General features: G+C 44.6%; 3 protein-coding genes across 5 annotated transcripts in view; 1 reads left to right on the forward strand and 2 right to left on the reverse strand.

The window, feature by feature from the left end:
* gpsm1a (G protein signaling modulator 1a) overlaps nucleotides 1–3,430 on the reverse strand; it is a 5,157-nt gene extending 1,727 nt beyond the window's left edge. Inside the window, exons 1-3 of one of the 3 annotated variants that reach the window (XM_014028136.1) lie at nucleotides 3,247–3,430; nucleotides 1,243–1,624; nucleotides 872–1,069 (exon numbers count right to left, since the gene is read on the reverse strand). In XM_014028136.1, coding sequence (XP_013883590.1) covers nucleotides 872–1,069; nucleotides 1,243–1,560 — 516 coding nt within the window. In that variant the 5' untranslated portion in view covers nucleotides 1,561–1,624; nucleotides 3,247–3,430. Of the gene's footprint in view, nucleotides 1–871; nucleotides 1,070–1,188; nucleotides 1,625–3,232 lie in introns of all 3 variants that reach the window. The other 2 variants (XM_014028134.1, XM_014028135.1) reach the window with 2 other exon arrangements.
* Nucleotides 3,431–5,713: 2,283 nt separating this feature from the next.
* On the forward strand, nucleotides 5,714–6,399 carry LOC106532129 (myosin light chain 1, cardiac muscle). Its single transcript, XM_074559772.1, has one exon. It carries the CDS (start codon nucleotides 5,740–5,742, stop codon nucleotides 6,331–6,333), a length of 594 nt encoding a protein of 197 aa, XP_074415873.1. The 5' UTR covers nucleotides 5,714–5,739; the 3' UTR covers nucleotides 6,334–6,399.
* Nucleotides 6,400–6,849: 450 nt separating this feature from the next.
* LOC106532130 (regulator of G-protein signaling 3) lies at nucleotides 6,850–15,049 on the reverse strand (the record flags this gene model as incomplete). The annotated part of the gene is given in 13 exon segments (XM_014028137.1): nucleotides 6,850–7,586; nucleotides 7,659–7,825; nucleotides 7,914–7,975; nucleotides 8,063–8,161; nucleotides 8,352–8,398; nucleotides 8,686–8,909; nucleotides 8,985–9,528; nucleotides 9,650–9,819; nucleotides 11,234–11,345; nucleotides 13,059–13,142; nucleotides 13,256–13,512; nucleotides 13,588–13,627; nucleotides 14,922–15,049. Coding segments are annotated over 13 exon segments (2,150 nt in total), but the record flags the coding sequence as incomplete, so codon positions are not given.
* Nucleotides 15,050–19,520: the final 4,471 nt, after the last annotated feature.

Below are 19,520 nucleotides of genomic sequence, written 5' to 3' on the forward strand. Positions count from 1 at the left end.
GTGTGGTTATAATTTCTCACTTCACCATCTGTGTCGCAGTTTCACGTCTCCAAAATGAGCGTACGCATGGGTCAGAGCTGGCGTGAGGCACCGCACATTTTCACGTCAAGTTTGGATTTTATAAATCACAACCTTGGCGTAAAAAGTGGCGTACGCAAGTTTCTGGGCTCAAATTGTGCGTACGCCAGTTTTATAAATCCGACCCCTGGTACATACGTTTGTTCCAGGTACATACCAGCTGCGTCTGGGGATTGAATTGACTGATTACCATGTACCTACAGGGTTCATACCTGATATTTAGAGCATTTGTACCAAGTACTTACCAGGATACATACCATGTACCCATGGGAACTGAGCTGACTTATTACCTTGTTAATTTAAAACCCTAATAACTATACCTGGTACTACTTACGTACATATCTAGTATCTATTTGTACATCCTGGTACTTTGAGGTGCTCTGTAAGTATGACATGACTGGTTACTCTGTACTTAAAGGGCACTTACCAGGTACACACCTGGTAAGTACCCACTATGTACCAGGTAAGTGTCAAGGTAGGGTCCTGGATGAGTGCACTGTAAATACCAGTTGAATAACTGTCACATACCTGATTGGTACCAGGTTTGTACCCAGTATGTACTGGGTATGTAGCTGTTCCAGTAAGTACCATTTAGGTACCTGGATGAGTACAAAGTGAGTACCCAGTAAGCACCAGTTGAAGGAACTGGCACAAACCTGATTGGTATCAGGTATGTACCTGTTCTGTACAGGTATGTTTCCTGTAAGTACCATGTATGTACCTGGTATCAGGCTGTATTGTATATTACCACCTTAGTGTGTCCTGAAGGTCGGCAGGTGAGTGCTGCAGGTACCTGGTAGTGTATCAGCATGTAGTAAAAGTCCAAACTGGGGACAGAGTTCTGATCAGGACTGCAGGCCCCACAGAGGGCAGCTGGTTCTGAGTCCGGCAGCAGACTGAGGCTGGCTCTCTGGTCATCCAGTCTCTGACTCTGAGACTCCAGAATCAGGTCCAACAGGGCTTCTGGTTCTGCTTGGTGGCTGCTTTTGATCTGCAAAATACACAAAACCTCTCTTAGCTCTACTATGTCACCAGCATTTATTTATTTCCATCCAAAAGTGGGCGGAGCCTGTCAAAAGTTATCCTTTAACTTCCTCTTGTTGTCCTTACAGGTTCTGAGTCAGACTGTGAACACCAGCTGGGTCTACAGCAGCAGACACTTGCCTTGTCTTTAGCGGTGATGGATCTGGTTCTGGAGCTTAGTACAGAGCCGAAGCTCTGGCCCCGGGGTCTGCTGGAACTGGAGGCCTCTTCAGAACCAGAACTTGTTGCAGGAGTTCTGAGGCCTCTAAGAGCCCTGAGGGTCCTAAGGGGTGAGGTGGAGGCTGGAGTCCTGCTTTTTCTGGGACTCTGGCGTTCTAGTCCCGGTTCCAAAGAGCCGTTTTGGTGAGAACTTGGAGAGCGTTTTGATACCACCCCAATCGTCCCGTTGTGAGCAGGTGAAGACCCCGAGGTCGGAGTGGGGAGGTTCTTCTCAGCCATGTTGGTGCGGTGGAGGTGTGGACCTCTCTGAGGGTGACGCTCTCATCTGTGGGTGGAGTTATATCTGGACAAGGAGGACAAGAAGACATGAGAGACAAACCCCACATAGCAGACAGGTGTGGGCCAGATCAGGTGCCAAGCTGCTACTGATGGCATGTCAAATGGTTTGTTAATTAGATGTGGGCCATGTCTGGCATTGATGGCACTGTTTTGCCAAAACTGGCCCAGTCATAGTTTTTTTTATGTGGCCCAGTGGGTCAGTGCAACAACTGGTCCAGTCGTAGTTTGGTTTATGAGACCCAAATGTGTTATTGCAACAATAACTTTCTCAGTCGTAGTGTTGTTATGTGGCCCAAATGTATCAATGCAACAACTGCCTCAATCGTAGTTTGGTTTGTGTGGCCCAAATGTATCAATGCAACAACTGGCCCAATCGTAGTTTGGTTTAAGTGGCCCAAATATATCAATGCAACAAATGGCCCAGTCGTAGTTTGGATTTTGCAGACCAAATGGGTCAATGCCACAAGTAGCTCAGCTGTAGTTTGGTTTATGTGGCCCAAATGTGTCAATGCAACAAGTGGTCCAGTCATAGTTTGGTTAATGTGACCCAAATGTGTCAATGCAACAACTGGCTCAGTCATAGTTTGGTTTATGTGGACCAAATATTTCAATGCATCAACTGTGTCAGTCGTAGTTTTGTTTTTGTGGACCAAATATTTCAATACAACAACTGGCCCAATCATAGTTTGGTTTATGTGGCTCAGATCTTTCAATGCCACAGGTGACCAGTTTGTGGTTGGGTTTATGTAGGCCAAAGTGAGGAGAGACCTGGATCACACCTGTGACTTCTGTCAACAGGTATCTGCCTCTGTTTCCTGTCAACAGATGGTGTAAACCTGATGGAATTTGTCTCCCCTGTCTGTCTCCTTCAAAATAAAATGATTCAACAAACACAGATTTATCAAATCCCTGCCACTCTATGAAGGAAGTTTGTTTCAGACGATTGTGTCCAGAGTCATTCATGGATCCATGACCACAGGTGAGGGCTGGAACCTAGACGGACCAGTAAATTAAAAGTTTTCATTCAACTCTTTCCTCACCACAACCAACCGAAGCAACGCCCTCATTACTGGGGACAAGACCCCGATCCATTGACCCATCTAACCGTCACTCAGGAACAATAAACTCTTGTTAAAAACTAAAATGTTAGAACTGTAAGTCAGGAGTGTGTTTTAAACCTGCTTGTAGAAAAATAAAGTTTTTTATAAATAACATATCGAGCTGAAGGTGGACAAGAGGTTCGATTCAGGCTGAAAGAGACGGTTTGTGCTTCAGCACAAGTAGGTCAACAACAACACAGTCGCTCCGTGAGTCTAATCACATTTACAACACAAAGACTCACTCCCTCACTCCCTCATGAATGCATGAAAGATCAGCAGCATTCATACAAACAGGGCAGGTGTTTTTAGCGCCACCTGGTGTCAGCCTGAGGAAACCATACACAAACAGAACCTGAGAGAAACTTAAACTCACCTGAAATCAGGACTAAAAGGCATAAAGTTTCACCTCAAACAGTTCAGAGCAAAAACTCTGAGCTGGAGATCAGAACTCCGCTCACGGGAACATAAAAAAACGCACAAATGAAACAGGCAACAATAAAAAGTTTCCTAACTTTTCTGTCTTCACCTGAACGACACACGGTTCCTCCAAATGTTCATCCACGAGTTCTGCTGTCGCTCTTCTTCTTCTTCCTCCTGTTTTCTCTGGTTCTGTTACTTCTGTCCCCTCGTTCTTCCATCGAATGAAATATCTGTCAGCTCTTACACACACACACACACACACACACACACACACACACACACACACACACACACACACACACACACACACACACACGCACGCACAGACACACACACATTCCTGCATTGTTGAACTTGATTCAGTGGAGCTCGGGGAGCTGCAGTTTGTCTGAGGGCCTGAAAAACACAGAAAGAACTCAGTTAATTATTTTTATTTAACATAAAATCTTTTAAAAACACAAAATGAAAAGGTTTCCTTGTGGTTCCTAGAGGTTCTAAAACAGGTTGCTGAGTTTTCAGTTCTCAGACAACTCTCTTGTGGAACCAACTTCCAGTTTCTGGTGAGGCTGACACTCTGTCTACTTTAAGACTTTTATTTTTCATATTTGGGTTTCCTGAAGTATCCTTTAGTTCTGCTGCTATAAACTGACCACAGTTCCTCACTCTGCTGCTGCCTTTACTCACTCTCCACATGTTTGTGTTTGTTATTATTTATATTATTAACATGTGTTTATGTTTGTTTTCTTGCCATAGAACCACTCCTGGACCATAGAAACCACACCTGGACCATACAAACGACAGAAACCGCACTTGGAGCATAGAAACCACACTTGGACCATAGAAACTGCACCTGGACCATAGAAACCATACCTGGACCGGAACCACACTTGGACCATAGTAAGCACACCTGGACCATAGAAACCGCACCTGGACCATAGTAAGCACACCTGTACCATAGTAACCACACCTTGACCATAGTAACCACACCTGGACCATATAAACCACTCCTGAACCATAGAAACCACACCTGGACCATAGTAACCACACCTGGACCATAGAAACTGCACATGGACCATATAAACCACTCCTGAACCATAGAAACCACACCTGGACCACAGCTGCTCAGTCAGCAGATAAACTGATATTTTCAGGTCAGACAGAAGTTTATGTGGAGGAATGTTGAAGGTTTCTGTGGAGACAGAACCTGATCTCCTGCAGATCCTACAGAACCAAACAAACCACATGTAAGAGGAGGTTCTGGTCCTCAGAGCTCCTGTGGATCCACACAGAGACCAGGTCAGAGGAAGAACTGACTGAGTCTGGTGTCTCTGCAGTTGTGTTGTTGAGATGAGCCCCGTCCCAGCAGGAAAACAGAGAGCATGCTGGGTAATGGACTTCCTTATCACAGTGTCTGCGTGCATCCATCAGCTCCACAGATAAAGAGACAGAAATAGAGTCCAGAGAATAAAGTCAGGGAGGTTTGGAGGTCCACAAGACCAGAGGAATCCTGCAGCAGGGTCTGAACCCACATCAGTCCAGGAGACCACCAGTGCCTGTCAGGAACAAGACACCAGGCTGTGTACATGTTCCCTAAGATTTACACAATAAATATAAAACAAATTCCTCTTCATGTTAGATGAGTATTGTAAAGTGTCTGTAGTCTGATGGTAGTCTGATGGTAGTCTGATGGTAGTTTGATGGTAGTCTGATGGTAGTCTAATGGTAGTTTGATGGTAATCCGATGGTAGTCTGATGGTAATCCGATGGTAATCCGATGATAGTCTGATGATAGTCTGATGGTAGTTTGATGGTAATCCGATGGTAGTCTGATGGTAATCCGATGGTAGTCTGATGGTAATCCGATGGTAGTCTGATGGTAATCCGATGGTAGTTTGATGATAGTCTGATGGTAGTCTGATGGTAATCCGATGGTAGTCTGATGGTAATCCGACGGTAGTCTGATGATAGTCTGATGGTAGTCTGATGGTAATCCGATGGTAGTCTGATGATAGTCTAATGGTAGTCTGATGGTAATCCGATGGTAGTCTGATGATAGTCTAATGGTAGTCTGATGGTAGTTTGTGTACAGTTCTGACACGTGTTCATAGCCTGATGGTTGTTGTGTGACGTTTAAAAGCAGGTTATTAGTGTTTGATGGTAATTTGGTGTGTAGTTTTTAGCAGGGCTTTTTGGTAGCTTGTTAATACTTTGTTAGTAGTTGGCTAGTAGCTTGTTAGTAGTTGGTTAGTGGCTTGTTATTAATTTGCCAGGGGTTTAGTTGTAGCTTTACGGGAAGTTTTGTTAACATCATTGCGTGACTGAAACTGTTTAAATGTTCAATCCGGTTCTGCTGACGTCCTCAGCACAGAACCATCAGGTTGGTTTATTTCTGTTGGTGAAACCATGATGTGAAGCAGCCCTCAGTCTGCCTGCCTCTACAGGTTCTGGAAGCTTCTTATCTCTGGTCTCTTATCTCCTGAGTGTTTCTATTCCAGTTTTCTTCCATCTTTGGTCTGCTCCTCTCCGCTCTCCCTCACCGGCCTCTATAAAGCAGCCGGCAGGACGCTTCCTCCATCTCTGCCCTTTGCACTGCAGCAGCATGCCTCCTAAGAAGGTGGAACCAAAGAAGCCGGAGGTAAAGAAGGTGGAGGTGAAGAAGGAGGAGCCTCCTCCTCCTCCAAAGCCCGTGGAGCCGGAGCCCAAACCTCCGGAGGTGGACCTGAAGAGCATCGTGGTGGAGTTCAGTCCAGACCAGATCGAAGAGTTCAGAGACGCCTTCTCGCTGTTTGACGAGACGCCCACGGGGGAGATGAAGATCACCTACGCCCAGTGCGGCGACGTTATGAGGGCGCTGGGACACAACCCCACCAACGACGAGGTCCTGAAGCTGCTGGGGAGACCGAAGGCCGAGGAGATGAACGTCAAGCTGCTGGACTTCGACACCTTCCTGCCCATGCTGCAGCACGTGGCCCGCGCCAAAGAGCAGGGCAACTTCGAGGACTTTGTGGAGGGTCTGAGGGTCTTTGACAAGGAGGGCAACGGCACCGTGATGGGGGCGGAGCTACGCCATGTCCTCGCCACTCTGGGGGAGAAGATGACTGAAGATGAGGTGGACCGTCTCATGGCGGGACAGGAGGACGCCAACGGACACATCAACTACACCGAGTTCGTTAAACACATCCTGGCTGGTTAGTCCAAGGTCCCAGTCCCTGAAAGAGAGTGTCCAGATGTGTCTCTGTAATAAAACAGCTGCAGTGTGTCCCTGTGTTTTCTTTTGTCTCACGTTAATGACGTCTGCTCTGACAGAAAGAAATCTTTGTTTTAATAAGATGGTGTTTATCTGAACTCGATGGCCTTTATGGTCAGAGTCAGAATCTCAGGTGGATTCAACTAAAACCTTTTAAAATACACAACAGATACAAAAACAAATACTAAATAAGAAAAACTGCATTTTTTTAAATTGTGAAACAACTTCAAGGTGAGGCTGTAATTCCTTAAATGACCACTGGATGTCAGTGTTTCACTCTGAGAAGCAAATCAGTACCAGACCAGTACCACAGTGTGGTTTATCAGGTCCAAACGAATAAATAAATAAATAAGATTCTGAAACTTATTAAAATAAAATTTAACTAAATTCTGACTCATTAATTTAAAATCGGAGCAGAGTAATCATTCTTCCCCAAAACTAGTGACAAAACCGAACCAGCTGTGGGTCCAACATTAACATCTTTTATTGTAAAACAGAAACAACAAACATAACTACACAATAACTTTAGTTAGTTTGTTAAAAAAATTATAAAATCAGTATCATGACATCACAGCTTCTGGTCTGCTGGTTCCTCTTAAAGCATTTGGGATAAAATATTTTGTTTTTGGGGTTTAAGCAATGAAGATAAAATCCAGTTGAGGCCGACAGGAAAGAAACCAGTCAAACGTGTTAACAGCCACGAGAATAATTTTTAATAAAAAGCTGTTTCATCAGACAGAAAAACAGAAAATGCTAACAAGCTAACCGTCCCTCTGGCTTTGATGGTACAGACTCAACACAAAGAGGTTAAACTTCATTAAAACAGACACATCTTAAACTAAACAATTTATTAAAATCATAAAGTCCAACACTGAACTTTTAACACTGAAGTCCAAATATGAGCTGAAAATACTGCATAATGCAGCTGGAAATGTCCTCTTTATTGATCAGCTGTTCTGATTGGTTCACTCATTCATCCCTGCTCACGATTGGCTGTTAGACCTCCTCTGATTGGGCGGCTCCGTCTCTAGATTTGGATTGGCCAGCTGAGCATAGAGGCGGGACCTGAGGAATCGTGGGTAACTGTCAGTCTCCATGAGGGTAAAGATCTGATCCTGGGCCAGCTGGAAGGAGGCGGGGTTAACACAGAACCGTAGGCTTTGATTTGTTGAGTCTCTGACGAATGAGTCCACGTTGACCTGGAGACAGAACAGCTGGGGTCAACTGATGGTTTTTAGACCAATCAGAGGAAATGATGACAAACAGGTTACCTGTCTCACTGCGTTAGGAGAAATAAACTCATTGTAGATTTTCTCAGCCCTGGCGGCCATCTTACTAAAGGGGCGTGTCCTCCTGAATCTCTCCACAGCCAACCAGAAGTCCAGGTTCTCTTCGCTGAACTCTGACCTCAGGAAGTGACGAAACACTGCCAGACCATCTGACCAATCAGAACAAGAGACCGAATCTGTAAACTGACCGTATCTTCACCTACAAACAACTGGTTCAAGGTGAACAGGAAGTCTTACACTGATTGGTCAGCAACGCCTCCAGACTCTCCGCCCACCTCAGTACTTCTCCTACAGACGGTCTGAAACACCAAACAGAGACCAGGTTTCAGGGTCCAGGTAGGAATCAGTTTTGGATCTAGTTCACGGTGATCCTGATGGTTTCCTACCTGTGGTTTCTTAGAGCTTTCTCCAAACTGTTACCATGGATACCGGTACAGTTCTTACGTCTCCGTAGAAACGCCAAACGGCTTCGTACATCAGCGACCCTGAAAAGTCACAAGGACAAGTCAGAACAACTAACTAACTAACTAACTAACTAACTAACTAACTTACAGGCTGGCTGAATGACTGACTGACTGACTGACTGACTGACTGAATGAATGAATGAATGAATGAATGAATGAATGAATGAATGAATGAATGAATGAAGGAATGAATGTCTTCTGGTTTACTTACAGACTCTTGGTCTTCTTCTTGAGCTGACGGTTTCTGGACTCTTCATCCTGAATGAAGAAAGAAACTGTAAAACTTCATCACACTGGTCTAGTCTGGTTCATTCATGTCTATGGTCCATGGTGTTTGGTATTAGTCTGTTTTGGTCTGCGTTGGTCTACAATGGTCTATGATGGTCTGTATTGGCCTGTTTTGGTGTTGGTCTGTTATGGTCTATGTTTATTCTTGATGGTCAGTAACGGTCCACATTGCTGTGTTAAGGTCTTTGGGTCAGGGTTTTAGGACTGCTCTGAGAGTCTGTATGTTGGTGAAACTGGATTCTGGTTCTGGTCTGTACCTTGGTGCCGTGGAGCAGAAGCAACATGTGGTGCAGGGACACCCCTTCCTTGGTCAAGTGTTTCCTCAGAGTCTGAGGGGAGGGAGGATTGGGGTTGGGGCTTGAGGCAAGGCTGAGGTCAAAGGTCGCAGTGCGGGTCAGACGGTGAATGGTGCTGTCAGACAGGAAACGTGGAGATCGAGGTTCCTGCAGCAACGAGCCCTCAGAGAGAGAGCGACGCAGAACTGAAACAAAGCAGAGAGAGCATTTCTTTCAGCCCATTTTAGTCCAGAAACAGGAACTCTGGTAACAAAACCAACCTGCAGGTCTGGAGGTGAACTCCTCATCACTTCCTCCCTCTTCATCATCGCTCTCCTCCTCCTCTTCACACTCATCTTTCAGGTTGAAGAGGTGGGGGCTGATCAGGAGGCCCTGCCCAACAACACCTCCCACGCTCTCCGACGTCTCAGACGCGCTCTCCCCCTCCCCCTGCTGCCGCTCCCCAACCTCCTCCTCTCGTCTCCTCTTGGTTCTCCCATCTTCCTCCGTCTCCCCCCTCTCTTTCCAGACAGGACTCCTCAGAGTGGAGGAGGCGGAGGAGCACGGCGGGTAGATGTACGGAGGAGGAGGAGAGGTGAGGGTCATGGAGGTGGGTGAGGAAGAGATGTGCACGGGGGCGGAGGCAGAGGGGAGGGGAGGAGGAGGAGGAGTGGTCGAGGAAGAGAGGAGGGATCCACAGGAGTAAGGAGAGGGGGAGGCGGGTCTTTGGGGGTCACAGAGGGTGGCGTAAGGAGAAGACGGGTGATAAAGGAGGTCGGACTGTCCCAGAGACAGGAGGCCAAAATCTGAAGGGAGTTCTGAGAGCTGAGGAGAAGAAGATGTTTCTTTTACTGGACTCTTGGAATGGTTTAGAGTTTCAGAGACCTGGAACAGTCCTGAGTTCTACCTGGACAGGTGGCTGTTAGTGAACATGAAGGTGTCCTACCTGCTGGCTGCGGCCGCTTTCTGTGGAAACCAGCTGAAGCTGTATGTTGTCATGGAGGCAGAGGCTGACCCGGACCTTCTGCTCGATGCTGAAGGCCTCCAAGCTGAAGAGACAGCGCCAGCAGCTCTGAGAGCTCTGCAGGAAGTAGATGTGGAGAGGCTCGGATGACACTGAAAATAACAACAAAGTAAACATCAAATCCAAGCTTTTGATTGGCTGAGAGGGGTCAGTTCAGACCAGATCCAAGGTTTGACTGACTGAATCAAGAAATTACAAATAACATAGTTTTACAGACAAGTCTATGAAAGAGGACTAGGGCCGCTGAAAAAAAACAACAACAAACAAATCAGAATTCTGAGATTAAAAACTGAATTTTGAGAAAAAAGTCAGAATTATTATAATTTTTTTTCAGTGTCCATAAGTCTGTTGATCTGAATCTACTGTTTATTGTGGTTAAATATTTGAAGCTCCTGAGCAGCTCCCAAGAGATCCAGATTACGAGACGACCAAAACAACATAAAACAGCTAATAAATCGTCTGATGTAAATAAATCTCATCCGACTGTCTAACAATGGGGCCCTGGTTGGTCTGTGTACTTTTTGGTTATTCATTTAAAATTTACATCATTTAATTTCTTTTTATACTCCAGAAATGGAAATTTTGACTTTTTGTTGTTGCCTTTTTCCTTTTATTCATCTCTTGAAAAATAACTAAATAAATTTATATACAATAAAAATACAAATCACATAAAAAGAAAAGCGGGAGAAAGAAGAAAAATAAACCTTATAGCATTGGCGCCTTTTTCCTCCCAAAATTAATACGTTTAAACAGTAATAATCTACAAACAAGAAAAACTAAACTAAAAATACCTCAAATCCTTGTCGAACAACAATTCGTATTAATACACATTATATTGTTTCATATTTCTTTAACAAAGTGACTTTTATCATTCTCTTAAACATAAACATTGATCTGGCATTTTTGACATCACTCTCCAGATTGTTCCATAGTCTTATTCCTTGTATGGAAGAACACCGCTCCCTAAAACTAGTTTGAAATCCAGGTTTCACAAACATCTCTACCCCATTCAGATTATAACAACTTTCGCTCTTAACAAAATTTAATTGGTTGAAAAATAAAAAGGCAGCAAATAACTATCCTTTTTTGTTTTTCAACATCTGTAGTTAAAATGAAAATATAAAAGATCAAAAGGTAAACAGATGCTTGTTTAAATCTAAAATTAAAATCTCAACATTATGGCGCCCCATGTGGGGCCAGGAGGACTTCGTCTTTCAGGTAAAATATTCAAAGAAAAAATAAAACTGCTGAAAACCTTAAATCTTTTTCTTCTCAGCTCAGACTGACTCGGTGGTGATACTGAGTGTTTTCCACCTGAAGGAGCTCTACAGCAGAGAACTGCAGAGCTGGTAAATGATGTGTTTTGGTAATTTGGTTGATCTGAGAGTCCTGGGAAGACTCACACATTAAAATTTCTCATGGTAGCTGTGACGCAAAGCAGTAAGTTACTGAAGAAGCACGATGACATCACTTCCTGTGCAGATAAAAACAGCAGGAACACATTACCCTCTCTGAGCTGGACTGTGTTCAGGTACAGAGGACTCTGCAGGACATTACAGCGCCCAGCTTCATCCTCTCTGGTAAACAGCAGCAGGTCGCTGTAGATCAACACCGTGACCTGAAACACACAGAAAATATGTGTTCATTTATCTCAGGACTAAAACTGGTGACCAACTCGTTTTGATGCTGTCTCTTTGAATGTAAATGAGGCGCCACCACATTTGGTCCTTTTTGTAGTTTGACAGCACAGATATGAATATCTAGCTGTGCAGAAACCTTTTATTTACAAATGAATTAAAAGATCTCAACAAGAGAAGACTTTTCCATCATGTCTCACAAGTTGGACCCAGAGTCTGAACCAGAGTCTGAGTCAGAGAGTCTGAACCAGAGTCTGAACCAGAGAGTCTGAACCAGAGTCTGAGCCAGAGTCTGAACCACAGAGTCTGAGCCAGAGTCTGAGCCAGAGTCTGAGCCAGAGTCTGAACCAGAGAGTCTGAACCAGAGTCTGAACCACAGAGTCTGAGCCAGAGTCTGAACCACAGAGTCTGAGCCAGAGAGTCTGAGCCAGAGTCTGAACCAGAGAGTCTGAACCAGAGTCTGAACCACAAAGTCTGAACTAGAGTCTGAACCAGAGTCTGAGTCAGAGAGTCTGAACCAGTCTGAACCAGAGAGTCTGAGCCAGAGTCTGAACCAGAGTCTGAACCAGAGTCTGAATCAGTCTGAACCAGAGTCTGAATCAGAGAGTCTGAGCCAGAGTCTGAATCAGAGCCAGAGGAAAATGAAGACCACCAGTCTGCAGAGCCTTGAATTCGTTAGTTGGGAGTCCATGACTTTGTTTATCGGTTCTGCAGCAAATACTGTGACGTTACTGATCAATAATCAATCAATCAACTTTTTTTCTACATTAATAGGTTAAGACAGAACAGAGTTAGGGTTAGGATTAGAGAAAACTGAACAGATTGAAAAATATAACCCAAAAATAATTACAAATTTCTGCCATCTACAGACTCCAAGTACACAACAAAATGTATTTAATAACTATTTAACAACTCTGTTGTTTCTCAGTTATTAGATAATGTTTGTCTAAAAGTCTGGGTGATGCACATTTTTTCAAAGAATGGTACCAACTTCATTTATTCAACAAAAATGAAGCCAAAATCCAACAAACTCTTTTTTTCTGTAAGGCGACGTTCAGTTTTTCACATCATTTTGGCTTCATTTCTATTTCTGGCGAGCTTCTGGTACGATAAAGAAGGAGGACGATGTTCTGAGGTGAACAGGTTGGAGGTTTAAAGACACCGGGACGTGGAGCCGCCATCGATATCCTCCGTTAGAGTCAGACATCTGATAAACATCTCAGCTGGAGGTTTACTGAAACCCTGAAAACAAAACGAGGAGGATTCCCAGAAACAGCTCTGTGTGTGTGTGTGTGTGTGTGTGTGTGTGTGTGTGTGTGTGTGTGTGTGTGTGTGTGTGTGTGTGTGTGTGTGTGTGTGTGTGTGTGTGTGTGTGTGTGTGTGTGTGTGTGTGTGTGTGTGTGCGCGCGTGCAGGGGGGCAGCATCAGGAGGGTCCATTAATGTGAAACTGATCCTGGATCAGCTCTCTGAGGCAGATCAGGTTCTTCATGTTTTTCATGACTCTAAAATAAAACGATGAATCCGTCGATACTCTGCAGACAGAAATCTACCAATCCTGTTTCTTTTTCTTTTCTTCCAGTGAAACATCAGAACCAAGCTGAAGATTGTTTCTTGGTATTGATCCGTTCCGCATTCGGAGCATTTTTTATAGAAATCGACTGACTGGTTTTGGACCGGAGCAGGGTTCGGTTACCTTCGCAGGCAGCAAGTCGGCCTGATGCAGGATCATCTCCTCCGACATGAGCAGAGTTCTGTCGGGGCTGCAGAGATCCAGAGGCTGAAAACAACAACAACTCAGTTCTTTAACCATGAAAGGAGAGTTTGGACCAGTTCTGGACCAGTTCTGAACCGTTTCTGGTGTTAAGAGGGGGTTAGATAAATAATCCTGACCTGGACAAAGATGGGGAAGATGAGGGTTTTGGGTGCCAGGGTGACGTAGTTTCCGTACCCGGAGCGGGGCAGGTGGGACTGAACGATGGTACAGTTCTGGTAGTTCCCATGGTTACCATGGGGGGCCGACGGAGCGGTTCTGGGCTGCGGGGGAGGCAGCGTGGAGGTGCGGCTGGCTGACGGTCGCTGGGACTTCCCGGGTCGAGGATTGTGAAGGAGGTTCTGACCTCTGCAGGGGTGAGTCTGGTACAGACGACCTGCAGAACCACAGAGACCCCCATCAGGTTCTGATCAGTACATTTATCAACAAACCAGGGTCCGATCGGACTCACCGATTGTTCCGTTCCTGTCCTGGTACACCGGATGAAGGAGCTGAAACAGAACATCTGGTTACAGCAGAAATTCACCAGAACAAATTCATTTTATTGTTTAGCTCACTGTTCTTACATTTAGCTACTTTTTACTAAATGCTAAATTTAAATATTGTGTCTAAATGTTAAATCCTAAATCTAAATGTGAAAGTGAAGCATTTCAGAATGGAACATAGCCTTTGCTGTTGGTGCGCAGCTTTTGTTGTGACGTCATCATTCAGCAACAAAGGCTAATGCTGCTGATGCTGCTAATGCTGCTAACCCTGCTAATGCTGCTAAAGATGGCATTAAAAAATAAATCTATCAATGTGTTCAAAACAACATGGATGATACCTTTTTGGCAAATTTAAGTGCAGCTTGGACTCTGGCTGCAAGTTTGATGTATTGTATAGAAGCCTTAGCATTGTTAGCAGCATTAGCAGCGTCAGCAGAGTTAGCAGCGTCAGCAGAGTTAACACCATCAGAAGCGTGAACAGCCTAAAAAGCATTAGCAGCTTGAGCAGTGTTAGCATCATTAGCAGTATCAGCAGCCTTAGCAGTGTTGGCAGCATTAGCAGTGCTAGCAGCATTAGCAGTGTTAGCAGCATTAGCAGAGCTAGCAGTGTTAGCAACATTAGCAGAGTTAGTAACATTAGCAGAGTTAGCAACATTAGCAGTAGTAGCAGTATTATCAGCACTAGCAGCATTAGCAGAGTTAGCAACATTAGCAGTGGTAGCAGCATTAGCAGTGTTAGCAACATTAGCAGAGTTAGCAACATTAGCAGAGTTAGCAACATTAGCAGTAGTAGCAGTATTATCAGCACTAGCAGCATTAGCAGAGTTAGCAACATTAGCAAAGTTAGCAACATTAGCAGTGGTAGCAGCATTAGCAGAGTTAGCAACATTAGCAGAATTAGAAACATTAGCCGTGGTAGCAGCACTAGCAACATTAGCAGCATTAGCAACATTAGCAGAGTTAGCAACATTAGTGGTGGTAGCAGCATTATCAGTGTTAGCAGCATTAGCAGTGTTAGCAGCATTAGCAGTGTTAGCAGCGTTGACATCATCTTAACAGAAGCCTTGCACCAATGACTTCTGAAATTTTTAAATACTAAATTTATCATTTAACTTCCATATTTAAGATTTAATTTTTACATTTAGATTTTCTTGTGTAAATTTAAGATTTGACATTCTTTTAATTTTACTCTTGGTGCTCCATGCTCAAATTAAATCTGAAATCGTTCGGTAAAAGGTTTGAGATCAAACTCAGATAAATCTGTTCTTTTCCATCATAAGGACAGCCCCCTCTGACTCACCTGTCCTCCTGGATTAACAGGTGACAGGATGATGTAATTGTCTCCGTTTGATGATGTCACACGAGTGCCTGTAAGTGTAGTGGTGTTTGGGGAGAACACCTCCTGATCTTCCTCCTCCTCCTCCTCCTCTTCTCTCTGGTCATCCTTCTTGTCCCTCCACAGAGAACCCAGCGCCCCCAGACTGGACCGGACCCCAAACCCCTGACCCCGCCGGCGGCCATGTTTGCTGTGGGAGGGATGGGACAGCAGCTTGCTGCCCGTCGTCTAGGAAACAAAAAGGGTCACAACGGTGACATCACACAGCCAAATCTGAGTGACATCATCAAGAGCCAATCACAGGGTCAGGAGTTAACCATTCAGGTGTGACTCACCGTGTTGTAAGCTGGTGGGCGGAGCAAAGTTTCACAACGAGAGCTGAGCTCAGGTAAGCCTCTCCACACCACCAACCCGATGTGAGAGGAGCAGCTCCTGAGAAGAGACGAGTTTCAGGACAGATGTCTTCAAGCTGAAACTATTAGCTAAACATTTTTTTAAAAAGTGATTTCCTGTTGGATCAAAGAGCTCTGCAGACAGGTGTGGAGTTACCTGACCAGGTGTGGAGTCAGATGGGTTAGGGGTTACCTGATGGCGTGGGCCAGGTCGACACATTTCCAGGTTTCTACGGGGAATCCATTCAGCTGCAGGACCGAGTCTCCCTGCCGAAGTCCGGACTGATGAGCCGGACCACCTGCAACACAGGAAGTCAAACCGAGACGTCACCTGACAGCTAACCAGGTAACCACGTCCAGGTGAAGCCTTTACCTGCTTCAGCAGGTTTACTTTGGACTGCTGAAGGTTTTATCCACTGTGTAGCCTTATGCTACATTTAGCTTTAGCTTGCTTCTTTTAGATAATGTTTTGCTACTTCTGGCTAGCAATCTTTGACTTTTAGCTTTTAGTGAATTTCTCTGGATTAATAATCTGTCTTTTAGCTGATGTTGTGTTACTTATTGGCCTTTACCTGATATTCAGCTTATTTTTTTCTAATGCTTTCCTTCTTTTAGCTAATGTTCTCTAAGATAAGTTTCAGTTTCTTTAATAAATTTGTCTTTGTCCCGAGTGGACATGTCCTGAGTGGACATGTCCTGAGTGGACATGTCCACAGGACATTTGACGTTTAGGTGCTGTGTCTCACCTGGATCCACAGCTTGGACTCTGACCGGACAATCTGAGCAGATCGTGAATCCAAACCCGTCTTTCCCTCGAACGATGGTGACCTGCAGGAAAACAGTCCAGAACATCAGCCGAAACAAGTCCAGAACATCAGCCGAAACAAGTCCAGAACATCAGCCGAAACAAGTCCAGAACATCAGCCGAAACAAGTCCAGAACATCAGCAGAAACAGAACATCAGCCAAAGTCCAAAATATCAGCCGAAACAAAGTCCAAAACATCAGCCAAAACAAGTCCAGAACATCAGCCAAAACAAAGTCCAGAATATCAGCAGAAACAGAACATCAGCCAAAGTCCAAAATATCAGCCGAAACAAAGTCCAAAACATCAGCCAAAGTCCAGAATACCAGCAGAAACAAAGTCCAGAATATCAGCAGAAACAGAACATCAGCCAAAGTCCAAAATATCAGCCGAAACAAAGTCCAAAACATCAGCTGAAACAAAGTCCAGAATATCAGCCGAAATAAAGTCCAGAATATCAGCCAAAATTAAGTCCAGGATGTCAGCCGAAACAAAGTCCAAAACATCAGCTGAAACAAAGTCCAGAATATCAGCCGAAATTAAGTCCAGGGCATCAGCCAAAACAAAGTCCAAAATATCAGCCAAAACAAAGTCCAGAATATCAGTCGAAATTAAGTCTGCCTGAAGTCCAGAACATCAGCCGAAACAAAGTCCAAAATATCAGCAGAAACAAAGTCCAGAACATCAGCTGAAACAAAGTCCAGCTGAAGTTCAGAACATCAGCCAAAACAAAGTCCAGAACATCAGCTGAAACAAAGTCCAGCTGAAGTCCAGAATATCAGCCGAAATAAAGTCCAGAATATCAGCCAAAATTAAGTCCAGGATGTCAGCCGAAACAAAGTCCAAAACATCAGCCGAAACAAAGTCCAAAACATCAGCAGAAATAAAGTCCACCTGAAGTCCAGAACATCAGCCAAAACAAAGTCCAGAACATCAGCTGAAACAAAGTCCACCTGAAGTCCAGAACATCAGCCAAAACAAAGTCCAGAACATCAGCTGAAAAAAAGTCCAGCTGAAGTCCAGAACATCAGCCGAAACAAAGTCCAAAATATCAGCAGAAATAAAGTCCACCTAAAGTCCAGAACATCAGCCAAAACAAAGTCCAGAACATCAGCCAAATCAAAGTCCAGAACATAAGCTGAAACAAAGTCCAGAACATCAGCTGAAACAAAGTCCAGCTGAAGTCCAGAACATCAGCCGAAACAAAAGCCAGAATATCAGTCAAAAAAAAGTCCAGCTGAAGTCCGAAACATAAGCCGAAGCAAAGTCCAGCTGAAGTCCAGGACATCAGCTGAAACAGAGTCCAGCTGAAGTCCAGGACATCAGCTGAAACANAGTCCAGCTGAAGTCCAGGACATCAGCTGAAACAGAGTCCAGCTGAAGTCCAGGTGCGAAGGAGTTTCTGTTTACTAAACATTAATTTTCAGCACCACTACAGTTCTTGTGTTTTGGTGTTGTACTGGGTTGAGCCTGAAGGTGGTCCTGATTCAGGACCCCTTCAGTTCTGTTGACCGACTCGGGTTTATTTGTGTCAGGTCCAGTCCAGAGGCCCATCTGGGTCCTGGTCTCAGAGCCGTTTCCATGACTCTGCAAACAGCGAGGAAGAGACAGAAAGGTCGACGCATCCTGAGAGTTTTCTCCGGACAAAAGGGGTTTAACGTCCCTGAGTTCGGACTGACAGGCTGATATTAAAGTTCTCCTGAGGAGACGAGCTCCAGGGTGAAGGTATTCACTGTTTGACTTTTTCTGCAGGACTTTGGGTTCGAGGCTGACAGGACGAGTCCTTGCTGCTGGTCCTGATGGTTCTGAGTTAGTTCGCTGTTCAAACAGGGACCAGAACTTCAGGAAAACCTTCAGAACCAGGACCAGAGCCTGGACCAGAACCTGGACCACCATGAGAAAACAGCTTCCTCTTCAAGTGTTTCACACAAAAACACAGAAATATGGAGTTTCGTGTTGGGAAATTACAAAAACAGCTGCGACATCGCCTTACCCGACCAATCAGACGAGTTGTTCTGCTTTCCGGTGCGTGTGAGTGTGTGTTTTTTGTGTGTGTTTCTGTGTGAGTGTTTGTGTTTCTGTGTGTGTTCAATAAGTTTATTTTTTCCCACCAAACTCCATAAAACATGTAGATTTAGTATTTTTTTGTCCTGATGTTTCTGACAAACTGAACTCCCAACCTGGAGGACCTTCTTGGTCCAGGTCCAAAGCCCGAGCCCAGACCGTCCTCATCAATGAGTTCTGATCAGAACATTTAAAACCCAGAGAGAGAGAGAGAGAGTCGGACCTGCGGCAGGTTCTGTCCGATGCAGGCTTGACACAGGCGATGGATGGTGTGCATGATGAGGAGCTCCGTTCAGGTCCAGAAGAACCAAGGACTGGTGGAGACTCACAGAACCAGAACCATGTTTGATTCTGATGTGGGTCCAACCTGGATTCACACTTACAGACTGAGGATCTGGTCTAACACAGACCCAGAACCAGAGGCAGGATGGTGCAGGTCCATAGAACCGGGTAAAATCCAAATCCAGACCTCAAAAGAAAAACTGAAGTCTAGAGTCCAAAAACCAGCTCTGATCCAGGTCTGGTTGTTTGGGAAGACCTAGTGTGAGGCTCAGGACCGGACTGGAAGTGTGTGTGGGAACCAACAGGCAGAATAATGGCAGGAAACACACACACACACACACTCACACACACACACACACACACACACACACACACACAAACACACACAAACAGTGGATGTGTTGCTGCGATAAGACACACACTTCCTGAAAACACTCCTGTATGTCGATGAGGACTGTCAAAAAGTCAGGACATTATGAGGACCCAAAACCAGGTCCAGACCAGGACCAAACTGAGTCTGAAACTGGTCAAATCAAACCTTCAAATCAGGAAAAAAATAAGTACAAACCAGGTTAAACCAAGTCCAAATCAGGTCTAAAATTAGTCAAAAATCAGGTCTAAGATTGGTCTAAATCAGGTCTAAGATGAGTCTAAATCAGGTCTAAAATTGGTCTAAATCAGGTCTAAAATTGGTCTAAATCAGGTCTAAGATGGGTCTAAATCAGGTCTAAGACGGGTCCCTAATCAGGTCTAAGACTGGTCTAAATCAGGTCTAAAATTGGTCTAAATCAGGTCTAAGATGATCTAATCAGGTCTAAGTTTGGTTTAAAACAGGTCTGAGATTGGTCTAAATCAGGTCTAAAATTGGTCTAAATCTGGTCTAAGATTAGTCTAAATCTGGTCTAAGATTGGTCTAAATCTGGTCTAAGATTAGTCTAAATTAGGTCTAAGATAGGTCCAAAACCAGGTCTAAGATTGGTCCAAAATCAGGTCTAAGATTGGACTAAATCAGGTCTAAGAT

Source organism: Austrofundulus limnaeus, unplaced genomic scaffold (assembly GCF_001266775.1).
Source record: "Austrofundulus limnaeus strain Quisiro unplaced genomic scaffold, Austrofundulus_limnaeus-1.0 Scaffold720, whole genome shotgun sequence".
In the NCBI taxonomy this organism is placed as follows: Eukaryota; Metazoa; Chordata; class Actinopteri; order Cyprinodontiformes; family Rivulidae; genus Austrofundulus; species Austrofundulus limnaeus.

Coding starts and splice junctions, on each gene's coding strand:
- LOC106532129 (XM_074559772.1), top strand. CDS start 5,740: ATGCCTCCTAAGAAGGTGGAACCAAAGAAGCCGGAGGTAAAGAAGGTG.